Below are 23123 nucleotides of genomic sequence, written 5' to 3' on the forward strand. Positions count from 1 at the left end.
TGGAAAAGCACAGCAGGTCAGGTAGCATTGGACTCTGCCTCAGGCATTCCTGCTTCTGCAGTTTAAGTTAGAGTCAATCTTTGAAAGGATATTTGGGTAAATTTCAAGACAAGTGACAGATGGAATTGTACTGGGAAAGGAATTGTGACAGTTCAATAAAACATCAAATCTGAGGTTGAGCCAAATTGTGTCGTACAATTTGTTCTTGCAATTTCCAAATCTAAAAACTGTTTACCGTGGTGTGGGGCAATTCTAGATATTCACTTTCATCAAAAGAAATTCCTTTGTTTCTCAGTTTTAAATGAGTGTACCCTTTTCTGTAACTATGTTCCCTAGTTCAAGGGTCCTCTACTGGTGGAAATATCTTCTTAACATCCACCCTATCAAGCCCTGTCAGAATACTGTATGTTTCAAGAAGATCATCCCCCATTCTCTAAACTCTGACAAGTAAAGCCCTAACCCCATCATTCTATTATTCAGGTTGTTGATCTTTCATCAGAGCTATTTTGCTCTCCCTAGATACTGTCACACTTGCTGAATACTTCTGGTACTTGCTATTTTTGTTTCTGTGTGCAATGTAGATCCTGGGCAGGTTCTTTCATTACTGTTTGTCAGCGCTTACAGCACGTAAGTTGGCTACTTCATTTTCTATAGTAATTATAACTCAGAATTAATTAACTATCTGCAAAGTGTTCTTGGGCACCCCAAGCAACAAAAGGAGCTATATAAATACAAGTCTGCCTTTGTTATAACTTAATATTGTTATTACTAAAGCAGTAGATTAGTAATGCAGACATTTTAATCATGTACTGTTAAGAAATCAAATACAGGTCAGCACAAGTTTTGGAATAGTGGGAAAATGGTTTATATCTTCAGAGTATTTCTATTTCCAAACTGAAAACTCATCTTCACCTTCATCTTCCTTAGGTGAATGCCTTTGTCATCTTTCTGGAGAGCCTGTTTTCGCAGTTCTTTGTTTTCTTTCTCTAGACGTTCAAGAATTCGTTGATATTTCAACTATAAAAAAGAAAAAAAAAATCGATTAAGCACCTTTGTGTATATCAGCCTTAAATTCAAATTTTGATAATCATTCATACAGTATATGCACTTGCAAGTTAGCCATTCTGCGTGCTTAGTAATTACATGGTAAGGGGAAAAGTTGAGCATCTTTTGATCACCATATATCATTTGCAGACTTGGCTATTGCTTATTTGTTCGCTAAAATGATGCCGTATAGCTGAAACAAATCAGTTTTTAAACACCATGGAAGTTATTGCATGCGGTCATTTTAATTAAATAGATTAATTACACCAGCCCACCAGATGAAAACATATTCAACCACCAGTGAAAAGCTCCAGCAAGCATCATGACAAAAGGCAAGCAGCGTTCACCTGCTTCTGAGGGAGAATGGAACCAATCAGGAAATGTCTAATGGTGTCAGTCAACATGATCAGAAATCACACTGATGAAATCAAAGTTCTGTTCTCAATTTTTAATAAAATCTAAGAAGCTATAGGAGGGTCTGTTTATCCCAGCAAATTGTCACAGAATTGCAAGCTTTGGTGACAGAGAAAGACCACAAGATTTGACACTGAATCGTAGCAGCTGTTTGTTAAATTAAATTGTGTTAGGAATTCTCTACTAACTATGGATATGGTTAGAAAGGTGCATGTAACTATGCCTGTGACTAGTCAGCAATTTCGACCGAACCATTTCAATTGACATTCAGAGGCAGATTTATCTTCAACAACCGTTTATATTGCATGTTTCATGTACATGTTAATTTACCAGTTAATATTCAAATATAAACTATGGACTGTAATCATCACAACTAAAATTTATATTAGAGAAAGAATGAACTACCTCACTGTCAACAATGAAGAGGTTCTTGTAATGAGTCAACGTTAAAAAGGGTTGGAAGTTTTGTGTGGTGTCTTTTGTGTTGGAGTTGAGATGGTAGCCATTAAGATCTAATTTTATTCTGGTTACCTCCCCGTATTCAGTCAGTTATAATTTTCTAACACAAAGCTTTTACAGCTAACATTGAACACCAGCATTGTGGGTCAACCCACAGCAAGGGGACTGCAGTGATTCATGAAGGCAGCTAACCACCACCTTCTCAAGGGCAAATCGGGACAGGCTATCAATGCTGCCCAGCCAACGATGCTCAAGTCCCACAGATGACTAAAAATAATTACAAAATTAACAGGACACAATCCCAAGGTCATAAATTCAAAAAATGTTTGAGAAGGTGACCCAGATATCTTTCACTTTTTCCACTCTTGGGCACCACCTAGAAGCAGACTCGCATAAGAATAACAGCACAACTATCTTCAAACAAAATAATAGCAAAATCATGATACCCACCATTATTAAACATATAGTAGTATAACACTAATTTGTCTCTCCTATGTGTGTAATGAAATTACCATGAAGACAAATTAATCTTGTCACAGCCATTTAGGTTAGGGACTCAACTAGTAAGGACACTTAAAACAAGTGAATTATGTTCTTGACATACAACCTAACTTTGGAATCCAGAAAGGGAACAATGAAATTTCAGAACCCCTAGAGGCCTATTAAAATCTAAAATTCTAAACCTAATTTTTAAAATTGCTCTTTGCAATCTCTCTATTATCTCTTAAACCTTTCTATTTCTGTATCTAATTTAACTCTATCAATTTTTTTAAAAATCTAGAATGACCATTTCTGAATGAAAAAAATCAGCTCCACATGATACCTTCCACAAGGAAATGTCCAATCTTGTGGCATTATTGACGTGCACTTGTTCAGTCTAGATTATACAGAGTCAACTTCAAAAGAACAAGGCAAGGGCTCACCACCACGAGAAACAACCTGATGGCCAATCAGTTTTAGATGATCTTAAACTTGTAACTGACTATCACAAATGTACCAAAAACTATTATCCTAAGGTACAAGTGGGACAATGGCACAACAGCGTTACAAAAGGATTTAAGTTGGAGGGGCATTGTGTGCATTACAGCAGACAAAATATGCATGCTAGGTTTCCCCATACTAATCCAAGACTTGAAAGTAAATGTCAATCATGTTGACAATTAAATATTCACATTCATTACCTGTGTGCGGAGAAGTTCTTCTTGCAACTGTTCAGCTTTGTCCTTGTCTGAAACCTGAAAGAAATGAAAACTATTGGAAACAAAATCTCTTCGAGCTGCTCATTGACCCTAGAAAGAAAATGACATGCAATGTTTTTCTTTCACTTAACATTCTACCAGCAAGATCAACTATACAACATCACAAGCCTACCAAAATTCAACTTGAGACTTCAGAATTATACTTGCATTTTATCACAAACACCACATATCTAAATCTCAGTTATGTGTTTTGTAAAATATGGTAAAATATGGTACTCCAATTACAATTTCTTTGTGGATGATAGCACAGTAATTTAGCATGGGCTAATTTTTGTTTTGACTCAGTTCCTTTCTAGACTTCCGCCACTGAGTTACATACTGTGAATCTGTTATGTTTCCTCATAATGGCACATTACTTCAATATTGCAAAATCTTTATGATTATGTATTTCTTAGTCAGCAATTAATTGAACAGAAACAAATATATAATTTGTGATCTGAGCATAAAATTGTCATTGCCCAGTATGGAAACTGACCAATTTTAATTTCCAGTGATGTCAAAGTAGTTTTGGTTTGACTTCACTATGCCAGATTTACCCCGAAGTGGCATGTTCAAAACCTATCCTTGTTTTATGTATAAATAAATCTATTTTTGTATTTTGTCAGACAGATGTTAGAAACATTGACTCTGTATAATTTAAATTAGACACATGGTAAAAACATATCAAACAGCATGATGTTAGAATATGATAACAATAGAAAACTAGTTAAAATAGAGGTTGAAATTTTCAGAAGTGCAATCCTTTTGCAAAAATAATCAGCCCATGGATGACTCATAAATTATGTGCAAACATTTGTTATATGACAAGGATGGATCAATAGTAACTGCTTTATCAATGGCTGTCCCAATATGTGCACTTTTACATTTGTTAATTTGTTACTTCAATATACATTACTAACAGAGTTTCTAACTCTGTTCACTTTTGTATCTATCAATACTATTGTTGATCAGGTCTGGTACAGAGTACCAGCAATGCAATGCAATGCAGAACCAGAAATTAATTTTCATTTACTTACAAATTAACCTCAGACAGGCAGATGTCATTTCATGAACTTTACTTAAACTGTATTTATGCAAGTCTGCAAAACTAAAGGCTGACAAGATTTTGCACCTCTTTGACCTTTTATCTTCCAGAAATATACAAATAAAAGATTGCTTTAAACAATATAGACCTCATGGAAGTGGTACAGCCAATTGCAATTTATAATAGTTTTATTTTTCAACTATTTCTGTACTTTGTTGTTCAGACCATCTACAAAAATGTAGAAATAGAGATAACAATAATGTAACTGATGAATGTCTCATGGCTGATGGAATCATGTCCACAGCATAGGCCTCTCAATACAAAAGATCTTTGCGGATATGTTTTCCACATCACCATCCTCTCAATTACCACTAACACATACCCACCCCTAAATTCAAAATTTACTTTTGGCAAAGCTGTATAAAGGACGGATAAAGATTCTCCAATTCCTGTCCCAGATGAAAAAAACAGTTTCTATGCAAAACAATGCTTCCATACACAGTAACTAAACCCTCAACTTTTAATTTTTGCAGCCAAAGACTGGAGTTGCAACTTCTGGGCCTTTCAAACCTTGCTGGATGAGTTGAACTTTTCAAATTTAAAACTTTTCTTTTAAAAGTTAGCTACAAATTTTTAAGAGTTTATGTAAAATAATGCAATTGAGTGCACATAATTTGTGAAATTAGATCAAAACTTCATGCACACAATCTACAAATGTCCAAATAGTTAGCAAACCTGTTTGCACATATTCATAACAGCTCATTTCCAATGTATATTGATAGGTCTCGTAGGTTGTAACTCATATATAGCCATTTCGCAATTAAATTTGATATAACATTGACTTTAATACACAAAACCAATGAGCAATTCAAATATGCACAATATCCTTGAACAAAAATCAATGCCAAGCAATCAAGCTTGGTTATCTCAAATGATGGTTCAATCTATCACCTTTCGTTTCTGTTGTGAGGAGCCAGAGCTTAACTGTTCGGCGACCCTGCGTGCTGCTTCTTCATGCTCCTGGATTTGCTGCTGGATTAGAATGAGCTCCCCAAGCACACCCTTCATGAGTTTTCAATGGGTGAAGGAGAGAATTAGGGAAAACAATTTAAAAAAAAAACATAAAAGACAAATGAACACTTGGAAGGAATGGGACAGTATGTAGTGCTTAATTATTAAAGGACTGCTGCATTTGGTACCCATTAGTAAGAGGTAAGTAAGCTCAGCAAATCCAGTTTGTAATGTTGGTTATTAGGAGCAGACTGTCTTCGAATGACATAATTGAAACGACTACATACTTACATGACACATAACTTAAGTAATATCTTTAAAGTAAAAACTCTTAAAATCTTGGCTAACACCATGACTTCTGTAGAAACCTTACATAATGTATAGACAGCAATTCTAATACTGAGAAACAAAACAGTAATTATTGAAATGCTGTAATACTGAGATTTCAAAATTATTCTGTTTAACCCATATGTTTAGTTTTACATACAATGGTCTAAAGGGGCCATGTGACTCTTTCACAAATGCTGCTCAACAACACAGCTGGTTTAGTTGACTTGAGCTTTTTAATCTCACAGCAAAAAAACCTTTTTCAAAGATGCTAAATTCTCACACCTGCGACAAAGGGCCCTGGTCAGCTGTGCTAAGTATAGATAAGTCATCTCTGGTTTTTGGATAAAAGAGCGAGAAAGATGAGGAATAAACGGAAAGTACTGCATGGTCTTCCTCAAATGTGTTCATAATACAAAAAATAGGAAAGTTTACAATCAATTGCATTGCTTTCCAATTTCTCCTAGGATATATTTATATAAATAAACACACAGGTAATTCACGAATTCTGAAAAGAAATAACCTTTCCTCTTACAATAACCAGAGAATTTTAAACATACAGGTCAATCCTTCATTGCCTGCTCTCTAATTCCTATTCACCCTTATCTCCATTTAACTCTTGTTGCTATCAATACTAAACCTTGATGATCTCATAAAACCATTTTCCACCCTCCATAACTGAGCCCTTTTGTCCTCATAATCTTTTCGACTTTGGTGAGCACTGTTATGAACCCAGACAGCCATTCGGGTTATCCCACTGTCATCGTTCTCCATAATTAGCACATCAGCCTGATTTCCAAAAAGTGTAAAAGATACTGATTGTCATTGAAATAAGGGGTAAACAAAAAGCCTCTATTCCCTATCTTAAAGTCAAATTATATATATATATATATTATATATAAATTTAAAAAAAGTATGAAAATTTGTTATTTATTAGCATCTCTCAATCATTTATTTCCTTTTCAGTTTGGTTTGCAATGTTTAAGTAGAGTGCATGACAGAATTCCCTTTATAGGCTGACCATTCATGAAGCCATAAAACAACAAAATCCAGAATACAGTTAACACAATTTTTTTATACAATGTGTTAAAGAACTGAAGCGATCTTGTATCAATTCAGATCTGTAGAGCAGAAATGTTTCACTGACAATGGATGACGCAGTTCAAGGTAAATGTCAACTCAATCATCTTTTCAATTAGAATATCAAACTTGATTTTTATTGCCCCAAGCTCAACTTCAAGCAATTTGCAACAATTGCTGATTTCATGAAAGCAAAATCATGTGGATGCTTAAAACCAGAATTAAAACAAAGTGAGGGAGAAACTCAGCAGGTCTGGCAGCATCTGTGGAGTACGAAATAGTTAACGTTTCTAGTTTGATATGACTATTCTTCAAAACTGAACAGAGGTAGAAATATGATGGGTTTTATGCTCTTCAAAGAGAAAGGAATGGGTCAAACAAAAAGAGAGGGCTGGGATAGATTAAGTAATAAATAAGTCATGGAACAAAAGGCAAAAGGATTAGCAAATTAATAAAGCATTAGTCTTGAGTGTGAATGATAGGATAATTGATGGCTCTGTACACAAACAAAACCATGAAAACAATTTAGAATTTGGCACTTGGCAGAACAAGATAAAAATCTAACTGGAGGGCAGAGTTCATAGTGTGATGTTATTGAACTGTATCCAGGAGGCCATCAAGTGCTTAATGGGAGACAAAGTGCGTTTCCCTCAACTTGCATTGAGATTCACTGGTATATTTCAGCAGGCAAAAGACAGAATGGTGAGCATGACAGCAAAGGAGTGAAATGTGCTTTAAAGGGGCAAGCAACCAAAGGTAATTGTCGTGCCTGTGGACTGAGTGAAGGTGTCCTGCAAAGTGGTCACCCAGTCAGCATTTGGTCTCCCTAGTATAAAGGAGATTGAATTCTGAACAGTGAACACAACATACTAAATGAAAAGCACAACTAAATTGTTACTTCAATTGAAATGCGTGTTCAGGGCCTTAGCCTGTGAGGAGAGGGATGATTACAAGGCAGATACTACAGCTCCAGTAATTGCATGGAAAGATGACATGGAAAGAGGATGAGGTAATGTGGACAGAGTGGACAAAAGTGTCACAGAAGAAATTCCAAACGCTGATGGGAAGAATATGATGCATTTGGTGCTGGCATCATGCCCGAATTGGCAGAAATGGCAGAGATGAATCTTGAATGTGGATGTTGATGGGGTTGAAAATTATGACAGTGATTATTTTGTTTTTCTCAGTTACCCTTATTCTTAAAGCAGTTATAATAAAACTCTCATCATTCTATATGAGACAAATAATTTAAGAAAACAATTAGTTTCTAACTAGAAACTTGCCTTCTTATATTGTTTTCCATTGCTGTCAAACCCTTGAGTATCTGATGCTTTCATAGTAGTAGAACCTTCAGCAGAATCTGCAATAAATGCAAGAGTTGACTAATCTTTACTACAAGATAGAATATTGAATGATAAAATTACATTTAAAGGAAGTAGATTTGCAGTGAGTAAACATGCAAACAGTAATATAAAGTTTATTAAAGTTTTGATCCATAAGTTTGAATTAAGATATTTGAAAATTATACACAGCGTAATTCTAGTGGATGAATCACAATGTCATCAGTGTCAATTAGGAGATGGAGATTATGGACATTGGAAGGGGGGGGGAGTCAAGAGAAAAAAAACAATGTAACTCCCCAATTCAATTACATCCTTTTCATAGCAGATGGCCAATTGCATGTGGTAGGAGAATCAACGTTTCGGGTATAAGCCCTTCTTCAGGAATTCCTGAAGAAGGGCTTATGCCTGAAACCTCTATTCTCCTGCTCCTTTGATGCTACCTGACCTGCAGCGCTTTTCCAGCAACACATTTTTAAGCTCTGATCTCCAGCATCTGCAGTCCTCACTTTCTCCTAACTGCATGTGGTACTCTAGATTTGGCCTAACTACTGTTTTACATTGCAGCTTAAACTCCCTGTTCATTTATTTAGACGGGAGGGGAAAAGCCGATCAAGAATGGTTAGCATGGACAGCCAAGAGCAAAGCCCACCTGCTCCTCCTACCCCACAAACATTGCTGAAAGAGCACCTACCTGCTCCAGCTGACTGTCTTGCCACCCTTAGGCTGTTCCGTTTTCTGAATTCTGGGAAGCATTGTGTACAACCATTAAAATTAAATGGCTGCTTAAAGCCAAAGCATGGGGCCTCACTAATGTACAAGAATACTTACCAAAAGAAATGTGTATTATTCAACATTTGATACACAAATATAGATTAACACACAAACCTTCTCAATTACTTACCGGTTCATATCAATGAAACTTTCTTTTAAAAATGGTTTACAGGATGTGGGTAATGATGCTAATATTGGCAGTTATTGGCCATCCTTTACTATCCTCAAAAAGATCTTAGTAAGTCACTTTGTGCTGCTGGAGTCATATAGTGAAGGTGCTTCCATGGTGGTAGGAGGATTGAAGTGACAAGATTTTCACCCCAACAAGAGGGCATTTTGGAGGGAAAGCACAAATGGTGGTGTCCCCGTGCACCCATTGCCGTGCTCTTTCTAGGTGGTAAAGGTCACAGATTTGTGAGATTCTGTTAAAGAAGCCTTTGGGGCAACTGTAGTGCATCTTATAGTGGGTACATAGAGATGCCACTGAAATGGGCTACATTTTACTGAAGTTTAATCATGTGGTCAGCTGCAAGTATTTAATTAGTCCACAACATACATAAAAAGCAATGCAATACACATTCAAAAAACTTCAGTTTTGATATTAATGTATGTTGAGATAACCTCAAGCATTAAAAAATTGGAACAGAAATGTCAACTACATTGAAATGCTGGGTCTGGTAGAGCTCATAGTCCTTGCAGGGAATCAATTTGAGAGCAAACCGTTTCAGACAGATGAGCAACTGGACTTAATCAATTTAGATCTATTTTTAAATGTGCCAACTGAGCAATACCACAATTGATCAACCAGCATACACTGACTTTTTAAAAGTGCATTTGTCTCAGTTGGGCATTGGGTTGTGAAAGCAACTAACAATACCAAAGAATAATCTCATTCTGACAGCGGTTTAAAACTGGGCTTATTTTTCATGGAGATTAACAGTATAAAATACTTATCTTCTACTGCAAACATTGAGTAGGATTCTTTTTTATTCATACATTAAAGACAAATGATACACCACTGTGGACAAATACACTGTTAAACTCATTCCGAAACATCTAATATTTAAAATTTAGCATATTAAAGCTCAATCACTGCTTTTATGCTGACATACCTGGATACTGGTTTACTGGTACTTTCTGCACTGAAAAAGAAATAATGCAGTAGCTCAACTGCATTTATCAAGCTGAATGGTGAGCATGGACTATTGTGCAAACATGTAATGAACACGCAATTCCTAACTATTTTTGTTTTAGAATATGATAATTTATTACCTCTCTTTTGAAACAGCTTTTAGAGATTTTCTTTGCAGTCAGGGATTTGAAAAATTAGGAACACTTGGAAGAGAGATAACAGGAGTTATAATTCATTGCATCGTGGTCTTGACTAGTAACGCACTTCAAGGAAGGCAAATGTTTGAATATATCTAAAATTATTTAAATTTTAATTGGTGATCATAATATTTACAGGTAATAAAATCTTATGACAAACTCCTATTTAGCAAATAAGATGAGAATTGTCCTTCCCTCATTACTCCATCACATTTTAATATCCAGCTGCATAAATTGAACAGAAGCATTCTTTCTGACCAGAAATTAATTCTGGAAGGTTACTATATTGCCAACTATTTAAGAAACAGACTTTCGCCAAAATAAAACCTCAAACTCATGGCCACAGGTAAAGATGCTCCTACTATAGCTTGTTTAACCTGCAATGTTAAAAAAGTAATTTAAAGTCACTTGTTTTATGTTCATTAATATTGACTAGATTTGAGATTACAAAAACTTCCACTTTGCTATTATTTCCCTTTAGTAATAAGACGCAACTCAAAGGAAAAGGGTAAATTGCCTTAAATATTGAAATAAACAGTTTCCCATTGAAAATGTAATACTTTAAACTGTTAGTGAGCTGATACCAAGTAATTTCTTTGCAACAACATTAATTGACAACATTCATTTTCACTCAGCTATATATTCCATTGTCCACTATCATTCTGTTTTTTCCTTTCTGTGACAAGCCTACACTACAAGATGATAACTGGCAATACACAGTCTAAAAAAAAGTTGCATTTAGTTCTTAACTGAACTTAATCTGTACAAATTTCTACTTTAGCTTTTGCTTGCTCACAACATTTCACAAAAGTTATTGAAGTCAAAGGAGGTAACTAGCTGAATAGAAAGTTTCTCCCAGGCCGCTCACGCAAATTGAAAATAATTCATGGACATATCTTAAGAAGCAATATATTTACTTTTAAGTCCATCTTTTCAGAAAATACAAAAATAATCTGTTGTTAAGTGTAAAAAAACTTAGATAATCTTTGTCAAACAGAATTTCACTTGTTAATTGAGGATTAAGTCCAATGGTGCTGCACATGATGATGTTGGCCAAATTCTAGTGTTCAAAATGGGAAAGGATGTAAAAGGCTGGGATTTACTTGAAAATTCTATATTACTCATCAGCTTCTGTCTTGCAATAACCTAAAAGGAAACATTTTCTAATTATCAAAATGGCAGTTCTTGTAATCTCAATTTCGGTCAATAATTTCAGTCATGTAACATCAATATAAAACAAGTAATCTATGATAGTGTAGCTTGGATTTAAAAAAAAAGTAGCAGGGTTATATTTTAAACCATAAATAGGTGGGTTAATGACAAAAGGGATTCACACACCTAACAACAGAAGCAGATCATAGACTCCTTTGACTTCATTATATAAACTTTCACCTGTGAAAAGGTAGCAAAATGAGAAAAACAAATATAAATCACATCTTAAACTCGTCTGCCCCAGTGCACAAATTAACCGAATACAGATGCAACTCATCAGCAAAATCTGAAATGCTTAAATTGAGTCATTTCCACAATTCCTGTGGAACAGACTTTTCTAGTAGTGTACGGTAGAAATTAGATCAATCCATTCATTAGCATTGTCTAATATTATTGGTTTTTCTTTTAAGAAATCTGCATGCCTTTTAATGCAATTTATAATTCTAATTTTTCTTATGAATTTACATTCCCATTCATCCCAGTATCCTACATCTGGAAGAATGTCCTTTCACTGAAGATAGTGCTTAACAGTCCTGCACAACATAGTAATCATGACAGTTCTCTTGCAGCAAACCAAATAAAAAGCAACTTAACTTTGAGTATTTCTTCACTGCATCAGTCAACTCACTCATAAAATGGTGCCATACGACCAATTACACACTGAACTTCAGTTATTTTGGGACAACACTACAGCTAACCAACAAAAGTCAGGCAAATTACCAGATACAACAGAATTCTTCCACAATAAAATCAGAACAATCCAATGTGAACAGTTCAGGCATCACTTACGTAACACTCAATCCTGGTTAAAGGTTTACTTCTCTGATAAGAATGTAACATATCAATTTGTAATACATATTATCCTAAAGGAACTTTTTTAACCTCTGCATATTTTTACTGTGATTTCAAAAAAAAAAGAAAATTGGTCAGCCAGACAAAATCTAAAGACCTCAGCACTGCATCTGAAATCTGCAGATTCAGTATTTCAACTTAATTAGCTTAAAGATCACCTTTTTTGGGACTGCGGACTAAGAATGGAAAAAAAGATGCTGCTTTAAACCAAGGAAACTGTTTTAAGAAGATGGTTGCAGTTTTAAAAACAAGTTACTGCAGCAGCTAGTGAGTTGTATCGCCAATGTTGTCTCATAGAAGCAGTGAGGGAGACAATGTTTTGCATCTTTTCTGGTTGCAGAGGAAAGTACCTGGGGGTTTGGTGGCGGGGATGGTGTGAAGCAATGACTGTGGAGGGAACAGCCCTTGCGGAAGGCAGATGGGGTGGGGAGAGGAAGATGTTCTTGGTGGTGGGGTCTATTTGGAGTTGACTGAAGTGTTCGAGGATGATGCATTGGGTATGGAGACTGGTGGGGTGGTAGGTGAGGACAAGGGGACTCTGTCGTTATTGCGTGGGGGGTGGTAGTTTAGACTGGTGGAAAGGGGAATGGAGGTGACGTGGTGGAGGGCTGACTGGATAACGGATGTGGGAAAAGCACGTTGTTCAAAATAGGTGGACATCTGGGATGCTCACGAGGGGAATGTCTCCTCGTCCAAGCAGATGTGGTGAAGGACTTGGGAGAATGGGATGGATTTCTTGTAGGATGCTGGGTAGAAGTTGGTATCATCCAGTTACTTACGGGAGTCTGTAGGTTTGTAGTCGATGTCCATTTGGAAACTGTTGCCGGAAATGGAAATGGTGAGGTCAAGAAAGGGGAAGGAGGTGTCCGAGATGGACCATGTGAATTTGAGGGCGGGGTGGAAGTTGTGGGGGATGTTGGTAAACTCCAGTTCATCCTGGATGCAGGACACTGCACCGATGCAGTCATCGATGTAACAGCAAAACAGTTGGGGTACAGTGCCTGTGTAGGTACTGAAGAGGGACTGTTCGATATAGACAACAATGAGGCAGGCAGAGCTGGTACCCATGGCCACCTCATTGGTTTGGAGGAAATGAGAGTAGTTTCAGGAAAAGTTACTGAGGGTGAGTACCAGTTCGGCGGGGTGGAGGGGGATTGGATGGGTCTATTGGAGAGGACGAAGTGGAGGGTCTGGAGGCTGTCCTAGTAGGGTATGGATGTGTATAAGGACTGCATGTCGATAGTGATGAGAAAGCGCTGTGGGCCAGGGAACTGGAAGTTGCTCAAGATGTGAAGGGTGTGGTTGGTGTCGCAGATGTAGGTGGGAAGTGCCTGAATTAAGGGGGAGAGGATGGAATCGAGGTAAGGTGAGATGGGTTCGGTGGGGTAGGAGCATGCCGAGATGTTAGGTCGATCAGGGTAGGTGGACATGTGGATCTTGGGGAGCAGGTAGAACCGGGCAGTGTTGGGGTGGGGAACTATGAGTTTGGAGACAGTGGAGGGAAGTTCACCAGAGGCAATGAGAGCACTGACGGTGTCTTGGATTTGGACCTGATGGGTTTCAGTGAGGTCATGGGCAAGGGGGAAGTAGGACACGGTGTTGGAGAGTCTGCGTTCGGCCTCTGCGATATAGGGGTCCGTCCTCCAGACTATCACTGACCCTCCTCTGTCAGCTGGTTTGACGGTGAAACAAGGACTGGTATGGAGTGAGTGAAGTGCTGCACGTTTAGAGAGGGTGAGGGGGTGCAGAAACTGAGGTGGCCGATGTCATGTTGGCAGTCTGCAATGAAGAGTTCTTGGGCAGGTACAAGGCCTTCAGGTGGTGACCAAGTGGAGAAGGAATGTTGGAGGTGGGAGAAGGGGTCCTCAGAGGGGGGTTGGGAGATTTTGTCAAAGAAGGAGGCACAGAGGCGGCAGAAGAAGAGCTTCGCATCGTGGTGGGTCTGGAGTTCATTAAAGTGGGTGGAGGGGTACAAATGTAAGCCCTTTCCGGAGGACAGACCGTTCAACCTCAGAGTTCAAGGTCGGGGGGAATAGTGAATATGTGGCAAGGCTTGGGTGGGTGGGGCTTTGGGGGTGTCCCGAGGTGGCTTGGGGGGTAGGTGGGAGTGTGATGACATGGGTGAAGGTTTGGAGTGGCTGGGGGTGGGGGGGGTGGTTGTAGGTGAGATGCAGGATTAGGTGGCGGGTAGGATGGGGAATAGGGTGGGGTCTTGTAAGGGGTGCAGGAGGGTGAGGTGAAGGGGAAGAAGTGGAGGGGTAGGGCGCCTTGCAGGGATGGATGGGTAAAGAGGGAGAGCTGATGTGCCTGCTGACCGCAGGTCGGCAGTAGGACCCAGCGGTGACCCTGGGAATTACTTGCCAAGTGGGCGGAGCCAGAGGTAGAGGCAGAGAACAGGAGACCCAGGTTCAAAACCCATCAAAAGCATTTCTATGAACAGGTTGATTATAAAATATCTAATAGCAATCTACAACATGCAGCATCAATATCTGTGTGTGTTCCCTTGCTCTTAAAAAAACTGCCTTCTCTAACTCTGCCAAGAGAACAGGGGCAAATTACATTCAGCTGCTGAAAGGAAAAAATATAACACCCCACAGGGTCCAACCAAGCAACCAGTGATCTAAAGATGGATCATCATTGTGCAAATTGCATCAAGGCATCATCAAAGAAAGAAAAGGGACTATGAAACAAAATCATCCAGACTGGTAAAACTGAACTGCATTCCTTGGATAATTATTTTTCTGCCCCCTCCATTTTGTTGAGAAGTTGGTAAAGTAACTGTAGATTGGGAGATAGGAAGTTAGAATTTGGTGTGTGTAAAATTGTAAAATGCAACCATGACGGGCGGCACGGTGGCACAGTGGTTAGCACTGCTGCCTCACAGCGCCAGAGACCTGGGTTCAATTCCCGCCTCAGGCGACTGACTGTGTGGAGTTTGCACGTTCTCCCTGTGTCTGCGTGGGTTTCCTCCGGGTGCTCCGGTTTCCTCCCACAGTCCAAAGATGTGCATGTCAGGTGAATTGGCCATGCTAAATTGCCCGTAGTGTTAGGTAAGGGGTAGATGTAGGGGTATAGGTGGGTTGCGCTTTGGCGGGGCGGTGTGGACTTGTTGGGCCGAAGGGCCTGTTTCCACACTGTAATGTAATCTAATCTAATCTAATCAAAAAAAAGCACTGTGTGGTCCCTTTAAAAGATTGTGTTTTTTCCTGTACTTAGATTTAATAATGGATGTCTGTGAACTGCAGCTTTAAAGCTTGCGGATGCACAGACAGCACCCAAACTGAAACATGTGTATCGAAATGTAGTACATTCAGCAGGCAAAGCAGCAGTTTTTTTAAAAAATCAAGATAACAGGTTTTGAATTTAGTCATTTTAACCAGCCCCTTAGATACTAAAAACCTATTAAATTTAAATCTGATGGTTTTGACAACATAGGACCAATCCTGTTGTAAGAAACTGATATGTCATCAAGGGATAAAAGAAGGGGGTAGTTGGACAAAGGCCGTAGAGCTAACTGCCACTCACTAGACCTAACAGCTCTTGGCTCTCTCAATCGTCAATGTATTAGACAAAGCACCTTTTAAATAATAATAATGGTACCAACAATGGGGACGATGTTCCTGACAGAAGAACAACGAAGAAGGTATTTAATGTCAGAAGAACAATGGAGGAAGCACAGAACATTCCGGAAGACACATAACCTGGCTGTAATTTCAAGAGACCATATTCTATTTTTTTGTTAGATGACTGGGACTTGTATTTGTTGGAACAGCAAATCATTAGAATCTTGCCTTATTCTGGAATAGTTAGAAGGGATTTGGTTGATTTGTTAATAGTTTAGTTAATTTGTTCACTGTTAGAGTTAGATAAATAAATAAATAGTTAATTATTGCTTGTAAAGGGAGTGTCAGGGATTTATTTAACTACTAGAAATTGCTGAAAAACAGGTTAAACCCCTTCTCTCACTTCTTTTAACAGATTACCTCAGCACTATTTCATTCGGATAATTGATTATTTAGTTGATCAATTCAATGTCTCTCTTCTGAGGCTCAGGTGTTTTCTATTAAGTCTGCTCCCTGTTCAGAAGACGAGGCAGCAGCACACAGCACATGAGGCCCCACCCCCCAAACCCCGTCTGCCCCCAATCCCATCCAACATCGCCCTCCAACACCACCCCTCCACCCGGCCCCAATACATCCATCCGCCCGCCCCCAAACCCATCCAACACCACCCCCCAACCCCGTCCCCTTTGGGGCAGCTGGACTGGACACCAATAGTCAGACTGCTTCTACCTTTCTGCAGTAAGTCTCCTCACACACACACACACACCTGTGTAACTGCAACTTTTTGACAAGTTCCACCTCTGCCTTGTACGGGACAATGTTAGAGAGAATATGTGGGGAAAAGGGGTTTATGTAGAATCCCTTATGTAGAACTCCAGGGAAAGTGTGGGGAGAGGGAGAGAGGCTGGGAGGTCAGTCATTTGGAGATGGTGCCTGGGGACCCATCGATGCCCAGGACTGTTCTCGGCAGATATCGTTTTTAATCAGTGTAAGCAAAATACGCGATCACAGTTGAAACAGCTCTTTCATGTAATGTTTCTGTCGGGACCTTGAGATCTCCTTCGGATAATTGAGATTCCTCTATATAGGGAGAGGCACTCTTCTTTGGGTATTTTGGTTTTAGTTCTCAGAAGGGGATCAGCCTCCACTTTATAACAAATTATAATATGTTTGTTTATCTTTTGTGTATAATTGTTTTAAAAGAGGTAAAGTTCATGTTACATCAATTAAATTCTTGACTATTTCCTGTTCTTTTTTAAATGACAGTTATAGATTAACAATTAATCTAGTCTAGTTTTTGACATTAGTTCAAAACAAATGGATTACGATAAATAGTTATTTGCTCGTAACTGGGGGCAAAGGAAATCGGATATTCTTTTAACCCAAATTCGACAGTTGGACAGAATTGGGCAAATTAGTGTTTTAGTCAAATCTTCACATTTATGACATCTCAGGAATGATTGGAGTTAAATTGCATTGAGTCATGTCACAGCAACAAATGCAATTATATGTTAATAAATTACTTTTATAAAGCAATGCAGAAAAAAACATACCATGCCACACCACAGAAGCACAATCAGATAATGATATCTGCCAAGCAAGGAAGAAATCTCAACAAAGATGACCCGTAGGAAATCGTGTCTCACGAACTTGATTGAGTTTTTTTGAAGAAGTAACAAAGAGGATTGATGAGGGCAGAGCGGTAGATGTGATCTATATGGATTTCAGTAAGGCATTTGACAAGGTTCCCGATGGGAGATTGATTAGCAAGGTTAGATCTCATGGAATACAGGGAGAACTAGCCATTTGGATACAGAACTGGCTCAAAAGTAGAAGGCAGAGGGTGGTGGTGGAGGGTGGTTTTCAGACTGGAGGCCCGTGACCAGTGGAGTGCCACAAGGATCAGTGCTGGGTCCACTACTTTTTGTCATTTACATAAATGATTTGGATATGAGTGTAAGAGGTACAGTTAGTAAGTTTGCAGATGACACCAAAATTGGAGGTGGAGTGGACATCGAAGAGGGTTACCTCAGGATTACAACAGGATCTGGACCATAAGGACCAATGGGCTGAGAAGTGGCAGGTGGAATTTAACTCATAAATGTGACGTGCTGCATTTTGGGAAAGCAAATCTTAGCAGGACTTATTCACTTAATGGTAGGGTCCTAGGGAGTGTTGCTGAACAAAAAGACCTTGGAGTGCAGGTTCATAGCTCCTTGAAAGTGGAGTTGCAGGTAGATAGGATAGTGAAGGCGGCGTTTGGTATGCTTTCCTTTATTGGTCAGAGTATTGAATACAGGAGTTGGGAGGTCATGTTGCGGCTGTACAGGACATTGGTTAGGCCACTGTTGGAATATTGCATGCAATTCTCATCTCCTTTCTATCGGAAAGAGGTAGTGAAACTTGAAAGGCTCAGAAAAGATTTACAAGGATGCTAGCTATAGGGAGAGGCTGAACAGGCTAGGACTGTTTTCCCTGGAGCGTCGGAGACTGAGGGGTGACCTTGTAGAGGTTTACAAAATTATGAGGGGTATGGATAGGGTAAATAGACAAAGTCTTTTCCCTGAGGTTGGGGAGTCCAGAACTAGAGGGCATAGGTTTAGGGTGAGAGGGGAAAGATATAAAAGAGACCTAAGGGGCAACTTTGTCACACAGAAGGTGATACGTGTATAGAATGAGTTGCCAGAGGAAGTGGTGGAGTCTGGTAAAATTGCAACATTTAAGAGGCATTTGGATGGGTATATGAATAGGAGGGGTTTGGAGGGATATGGACCGGGTGCTGGCAGGTGAGACTAGATTGGGTTGGGATATCTTGTCGGCATGGACGGGTTGGACCGAAGGGCCTGTTTCCATGCTGTACATCTCTACGACTCTATGACTAGAGATCTGACCATAAAGGTCAGGTCTGAAAGGAAGCGAGCATGATTACAGAGACAGAGCTAAAGCAATAAAGAAATTCCAAAGCATCTAGCCCTAAGCAGCTGAAGACTTGGATTCCAATAGTGAGGAGAGAATGCAGAAGGGGACAAAGAGACAAAAATGTTGAGTTCTGAGCAGAAAGTGCCTAGCTAGAAGAGTTAGTAGAGTTAGAGATTAAAGGAGAAGGAATGAGCAGATGTATATACCAGGATAAGAATTTTAACTGAGGGACTAAGCAAATGTAATGGAGGAACAAAATCTGCTTGAGGATTGAATAAAGATGGCAGGGTGTTAGATGAGTTGAAGTTTACAAAGTATAGTGGTGAGAGGCAGCAAACAGTATTCTGGAATAGTCAAGTTTAAAAGTGACAGTAGTATGTTCCAGTTCCTAAATGTTCCAGTAGTATGTGAACTAAAGCAAAGTAGCATAAGAGCCATGTTAAGGAAGTGTATTTAATCTTTGCGAGAGTAGTATGGAGTTGAAATCTCAATTTGGTATGAAATTGGATGTCATGGATGTAACCAGTCTGGTTCAACCTAAGACAGTGACAGGGTGGGGAAATGGAATCATCAGCTAAGATGATGGGTTTGACTGAAATCATTGACTGTTGACTTTCTGGTATTTAATGAAAACAAATTACAGCTCATTTGCGATTGTTATTAGAATGTCCTACATGCAAAGTAATGGAGGGATTATGCAAGTGGAGAACAGGGATACACACGGAAGCTAACCCTGTCTCTTCAGTATTATTACCAAGGACAGCATGCAATGATGAAGAAGCCAAAGATAGATTCTCAGGACACGCTTAGAGATGACATAGGATGAAAATGGAAGTTATTCCTGAAGATACTTTGCTAAAATGTGATAGGAAAAAAGAAATCCCTCTTTTTGAGAAAGAGGTAAGAAAATAGCTATCAAGGCTGGGAGAGCAGCTGAGGAGAGGAAACTAGTTGGTTCGTGAACATTGGAAATAAGATAAGTAACAGGCGATTAGCAATTTGGTGGATATGGAATCGGGGAATATTCAAGGTGTGGATAAATTGTTGCTTACTTAAACTGGGATTGATTCGCTACTTGAATGACTTATTTTGGTATCAAGAAAAGTACTGTTCACATGTGTCCATATTGGACTTAGCATTTTATTTAATATTTTGGACAGTAGATAAATCATTTGTGGATTTAACCCATGCCGAGTTTTAATCTGAAGTAACTTGAAGCTTTTTTCCAGTTATATTGTGTGTCATACAGCACGTTCCCTCAGGAGATCAGAGAAATGTGAGAATAGTGGATGCTTCAAAAAATAAGATGCTCTGAATTCAATTTGAGCTGGAATTTTTAAGCTATCAGCTCATATATTCAAAATGGAATGCCACTTCCAATACTTGTTTAAATAATTGGGTGATTATGGTTAGTTACAGATTCGGCACTCTCACATGCTCCTCCATGATTATTTTTTCAATTTCAAAATCTTATAGTCCTGCTTTTTGAAAAATGGTGCATATTGTTGTTACTGTACTATGCATTTTCCAGTATTTGTGATTTTTGAGAAGATTTGTAGCTTGTAGTTGTAAGTTTGCTCGCTGAATTGGAAGGTTTGTTTTCAGACATTTCGTCACCATGCTAGATAACATCAGTGAGCCTCCAATGAAGCGCTGGTGTTCTGTTCCACTTTCTATTTGTGTGCCTTGGTCTGTTAAGGTGCATGATACCATTTCTTGTTCTTTTTCTCAGGGTTGGTAAATGGAGTCAAAATCGATGTGTTTATTGATGGGATTTTGGTTTGAAAGCCTGGCCTCTTGAAATTTCAGTGCGTGTCTCTGTTTAGCCGGACCTAGGATGGATGTATTGCCCCAGTTGAAGTGGAATCCTTCTTCATCTGTTTGGAATGGATACTATTGACAGCGGGTCACGTCTTTTGATGGCTAGTTGGTGTTTGTTTATCCTGGTGGCTAGTTTTCTGCCTGTCTGTCCGAAGTAACGTTCATTACAGTCCTTGCAGGGTATTTTATATATGACATTTGTTTCACTGGTTGTGGGTATAGCATCCTTAAGGTTCATCAGAAGCTGTTTCACTGTGTTGGTAGGTTTTTGGGCTACCATGATGCCAAGGGGTCACAGTAGTCTGGTAGACATCTCAGAGATGTCTTTGATGTATGGTAGCATGACTAGAGTTTCTGGGTGTGTTGTGCCAACTTGTTTTGGTTTGTTGCTTAAAAATCGGCGGACTGCGTTTATCAGGTACCCGTTGTCTTGAATACGCTGTAGATTTATTTTTCTTTTGCCGCTCATAGTTCTTGGGTGCTACAGTGTCTTGTGGCCCATTTAAATAATGTCCTGATGCAGCTTAGTTGTGGGTGTTGGGATGGTTACTCCTGTTGTCGAGTATCTGGTATGTGTCTATTGCTTTCCTGTAGACGCTGAACTGCAGTTCTCCATTAACTGTTCATTCCAGGAAGAGGAGTCTGTTGTTGTTCTCCTCTTTTGTGAAATTTTTGCCAAGGTGTTGTTGATGATGTTGTAGGTTTCCTCTAATTTGTTCCGTTTTGTGATGTCAAAGGTGTCATCCATGTAGCAGACCCAAAGTTTGGGTTAGATCATGGGGAGGGCTGTTTGTTCAAGGCTCTGCATTACTGCTTCTACTAAGCAGCCTGTTATTGGTGATCCCATGGGTGTTCCATTGATTTGTTTGTAGATCTTGTCATTGAAGGTGAAGTGGATAGTGAGGCATGCATCTACTAGCTTGAGGATGTTGACCTTGCTGATAAAGCTGATGCTGTTGGGTGTTTGTGTCCTTGGTTCCTGTAGTAGTGTGGTCAGTGTTTCTTTGGCCAGGCTGATGTTAATTGATATGAGTAGGGCTGCTATGCACCTTAACAGACCAAGACACATAAATAGAAAGCGGGACAGAACACCAGCACTTCACCAGAAGCTCACTGATGACGTTACCTAGCATGGTGACAAAATGCCTGAACACAGCCTGAACCTTCCAACTCAGAGCGCAAACTTACAACCTGATTTTCCAGTATTTTTGGAATGAGGATGTGCATTCTAAGTTGGTATTTTGATTACAACATGTAAGGATAATTATCTTTCCTCATAGGTACCTTGCATCTGTTTGGAATATTTTCCAAAGCCCTAAACTTAACAAACAGCTATTTACAATCATCATTCTCCATTAATAACTAAGATTTGCAGCTTATCAGAAGGCTCCCACAGCATGATGTATAAGAATTGCCATATAAAGCATTAAGATAATTCAACACTTCTAATAGCTCTTCACAAAGCTCTCATAACATATCCAAAACAGACACCAACCTGGAGATAGCAGACTCTTCAGCTGATTCAGGCTTTCTCCAACCTTATCAAAATCAGGTAGTAACTTAGCAAGTTCCGCATCAGAGAATATTTCCTTAAATTTTTCTAAAAATAAAATTAAAAACATATTAATGCATGCACTTCACATTGTTATTCATTATTGTCCGCAGGCAGAAGCAGTTGCAAGAATAAACTATTAGTTGTATGGAGCTATGAAATAATTCAACAAGATCATGGCCGATCTTTCACATTAACTGTACTTTGCCAAACCACTATCATGTCACTTGATTTACTGAATGTTTTAAATCTATTGATTTCAGTTTTCAATGTACTCAAATGACTGAGAATCCAGCTATTAGAGTACAGAATTCCAAACTTCCAAAATCTTCCAACTGAAGAAATTTTCATCATGTCAAATAAAAATGGCCAACCCCTTATCCAAAGATTACGATCCCTAGATTTAGGCTTTTCTTCCAGGAAAAGAGCCACTTAGTTTCTGAGACCATAAGACATCACAACAGAATTAGACTATTCGGATCATCAAGTCGACTTCACCATTAGATCATGACTAACATATTTCTCAACCTGTTCTCCTGCCTTCTTCTTGTAATCAATGATCCCTTTACCAATCAAGAACTTATCTCTGTCTTAAATACACTTAATGATTTGGTCTCCACAGCCGTCTGCATCAATGAGTTCCACAGATTAACTACCTTCTGGCTGAAGAAATTCCTCATCTCACTTCCTTTTGAGATGGCCCTTGAGTCTCAGTTGCTCCTACGAGTGGAAACATCTTCTCTCTCCCCCATCCAGGCCTCTTAGTATTCTGTAAGTTTCAATCAGATCCCTACTCATCATTCTAAACTCCATCAAGTACAGTCCAGATTCCTCAACCACTCCTCCTATTAAAAGCCCTTCATCCCCAGGATCAGTCTTGTAAACCTCTTTTGGATCTCCTCCAAAACCAGTTTCAAGTCAACACAAAGTCAAAGGGATCTCCAGCTGTCCAGTAACCTAATACAGGAAGCAGCTAATAATACTGAAGTATTCTCACAGCTAGCTAAAAGGCAGGGAAAAACTGAATCGCTTCAGATTCATTTACATGTTTTACAGAGAGCTAAATAAACAATTACGGTACAACTTGAGAACAGACGTAAAACCCAAAACACAAACAATATTTTTAAAAATATTAAATGACTA

At 38.9% G+C, this 23123-nt stretch overlaps 1 protein-coding gene across 7 annotated transcripts in view; it reads right to left on the reverse strand.

The window, feature by feature from the left end:
- opa1 (OPA1 mitochondrial dynamin like GTPase) overlaps nucleotides 1–23123 on the reverse strand; it is a 130048-nt gene that overhangs the window by 88059 nt on the left and 18866 nt on the right. For 4 of the 7 annotated variants that reach the window (XM_072572544.1, XM_072572543.1, XM_072572541.1 and 1 more), the window contains 6 exons: nucleotides 21924–22028; nucleotides 11400–11453; nucleotides 7902–7978; nucleotides 5152–5262; nucleotides 3099–3152; nucleotides 913–1017 (listed from right to left, as the gene is read on the reverse strand). In XM_072572544.1, coding sequence (XP_072428645.1) covers nucleotides 913–1017; nucleotides 3099–3152; nucleotides 5152–5262; nucleotides 7902–7978; nucleotides 11400–11453; nucleotides 21924–22028 — 506 coding nt within the window. The remainder of the gene's footprint in view (nucleotides 1–912; nucleotides 1018–3098; nucleotides 3153–5151; nucleotides 5263–7901; nucleotides 7979–11399; nucleotides 11454–21923; nucleotides 22029–23123) is intronic. The other 3 variants (XM_072572547.1, XM_072572545.1, XM_072572548.1) reach the window with 3 other exon arrangements.

This window comes from Chiloscyllium punctatum, chromosome 6 (genome assembly GCF_047496795.1).
Source record: "Chiloscyllium punctatum isolate Juve2018m chromosome 6, sChiPun1.3, whole genome shotgun sequence".
Classification (NCBI taxonomy): Eukaryota; Metazoa; Chordata; class Chondrichthyes; order Orectolobiformes; family Hemiscylliidae; genus Chiloscyllium; species Chiloscyllium punctatum.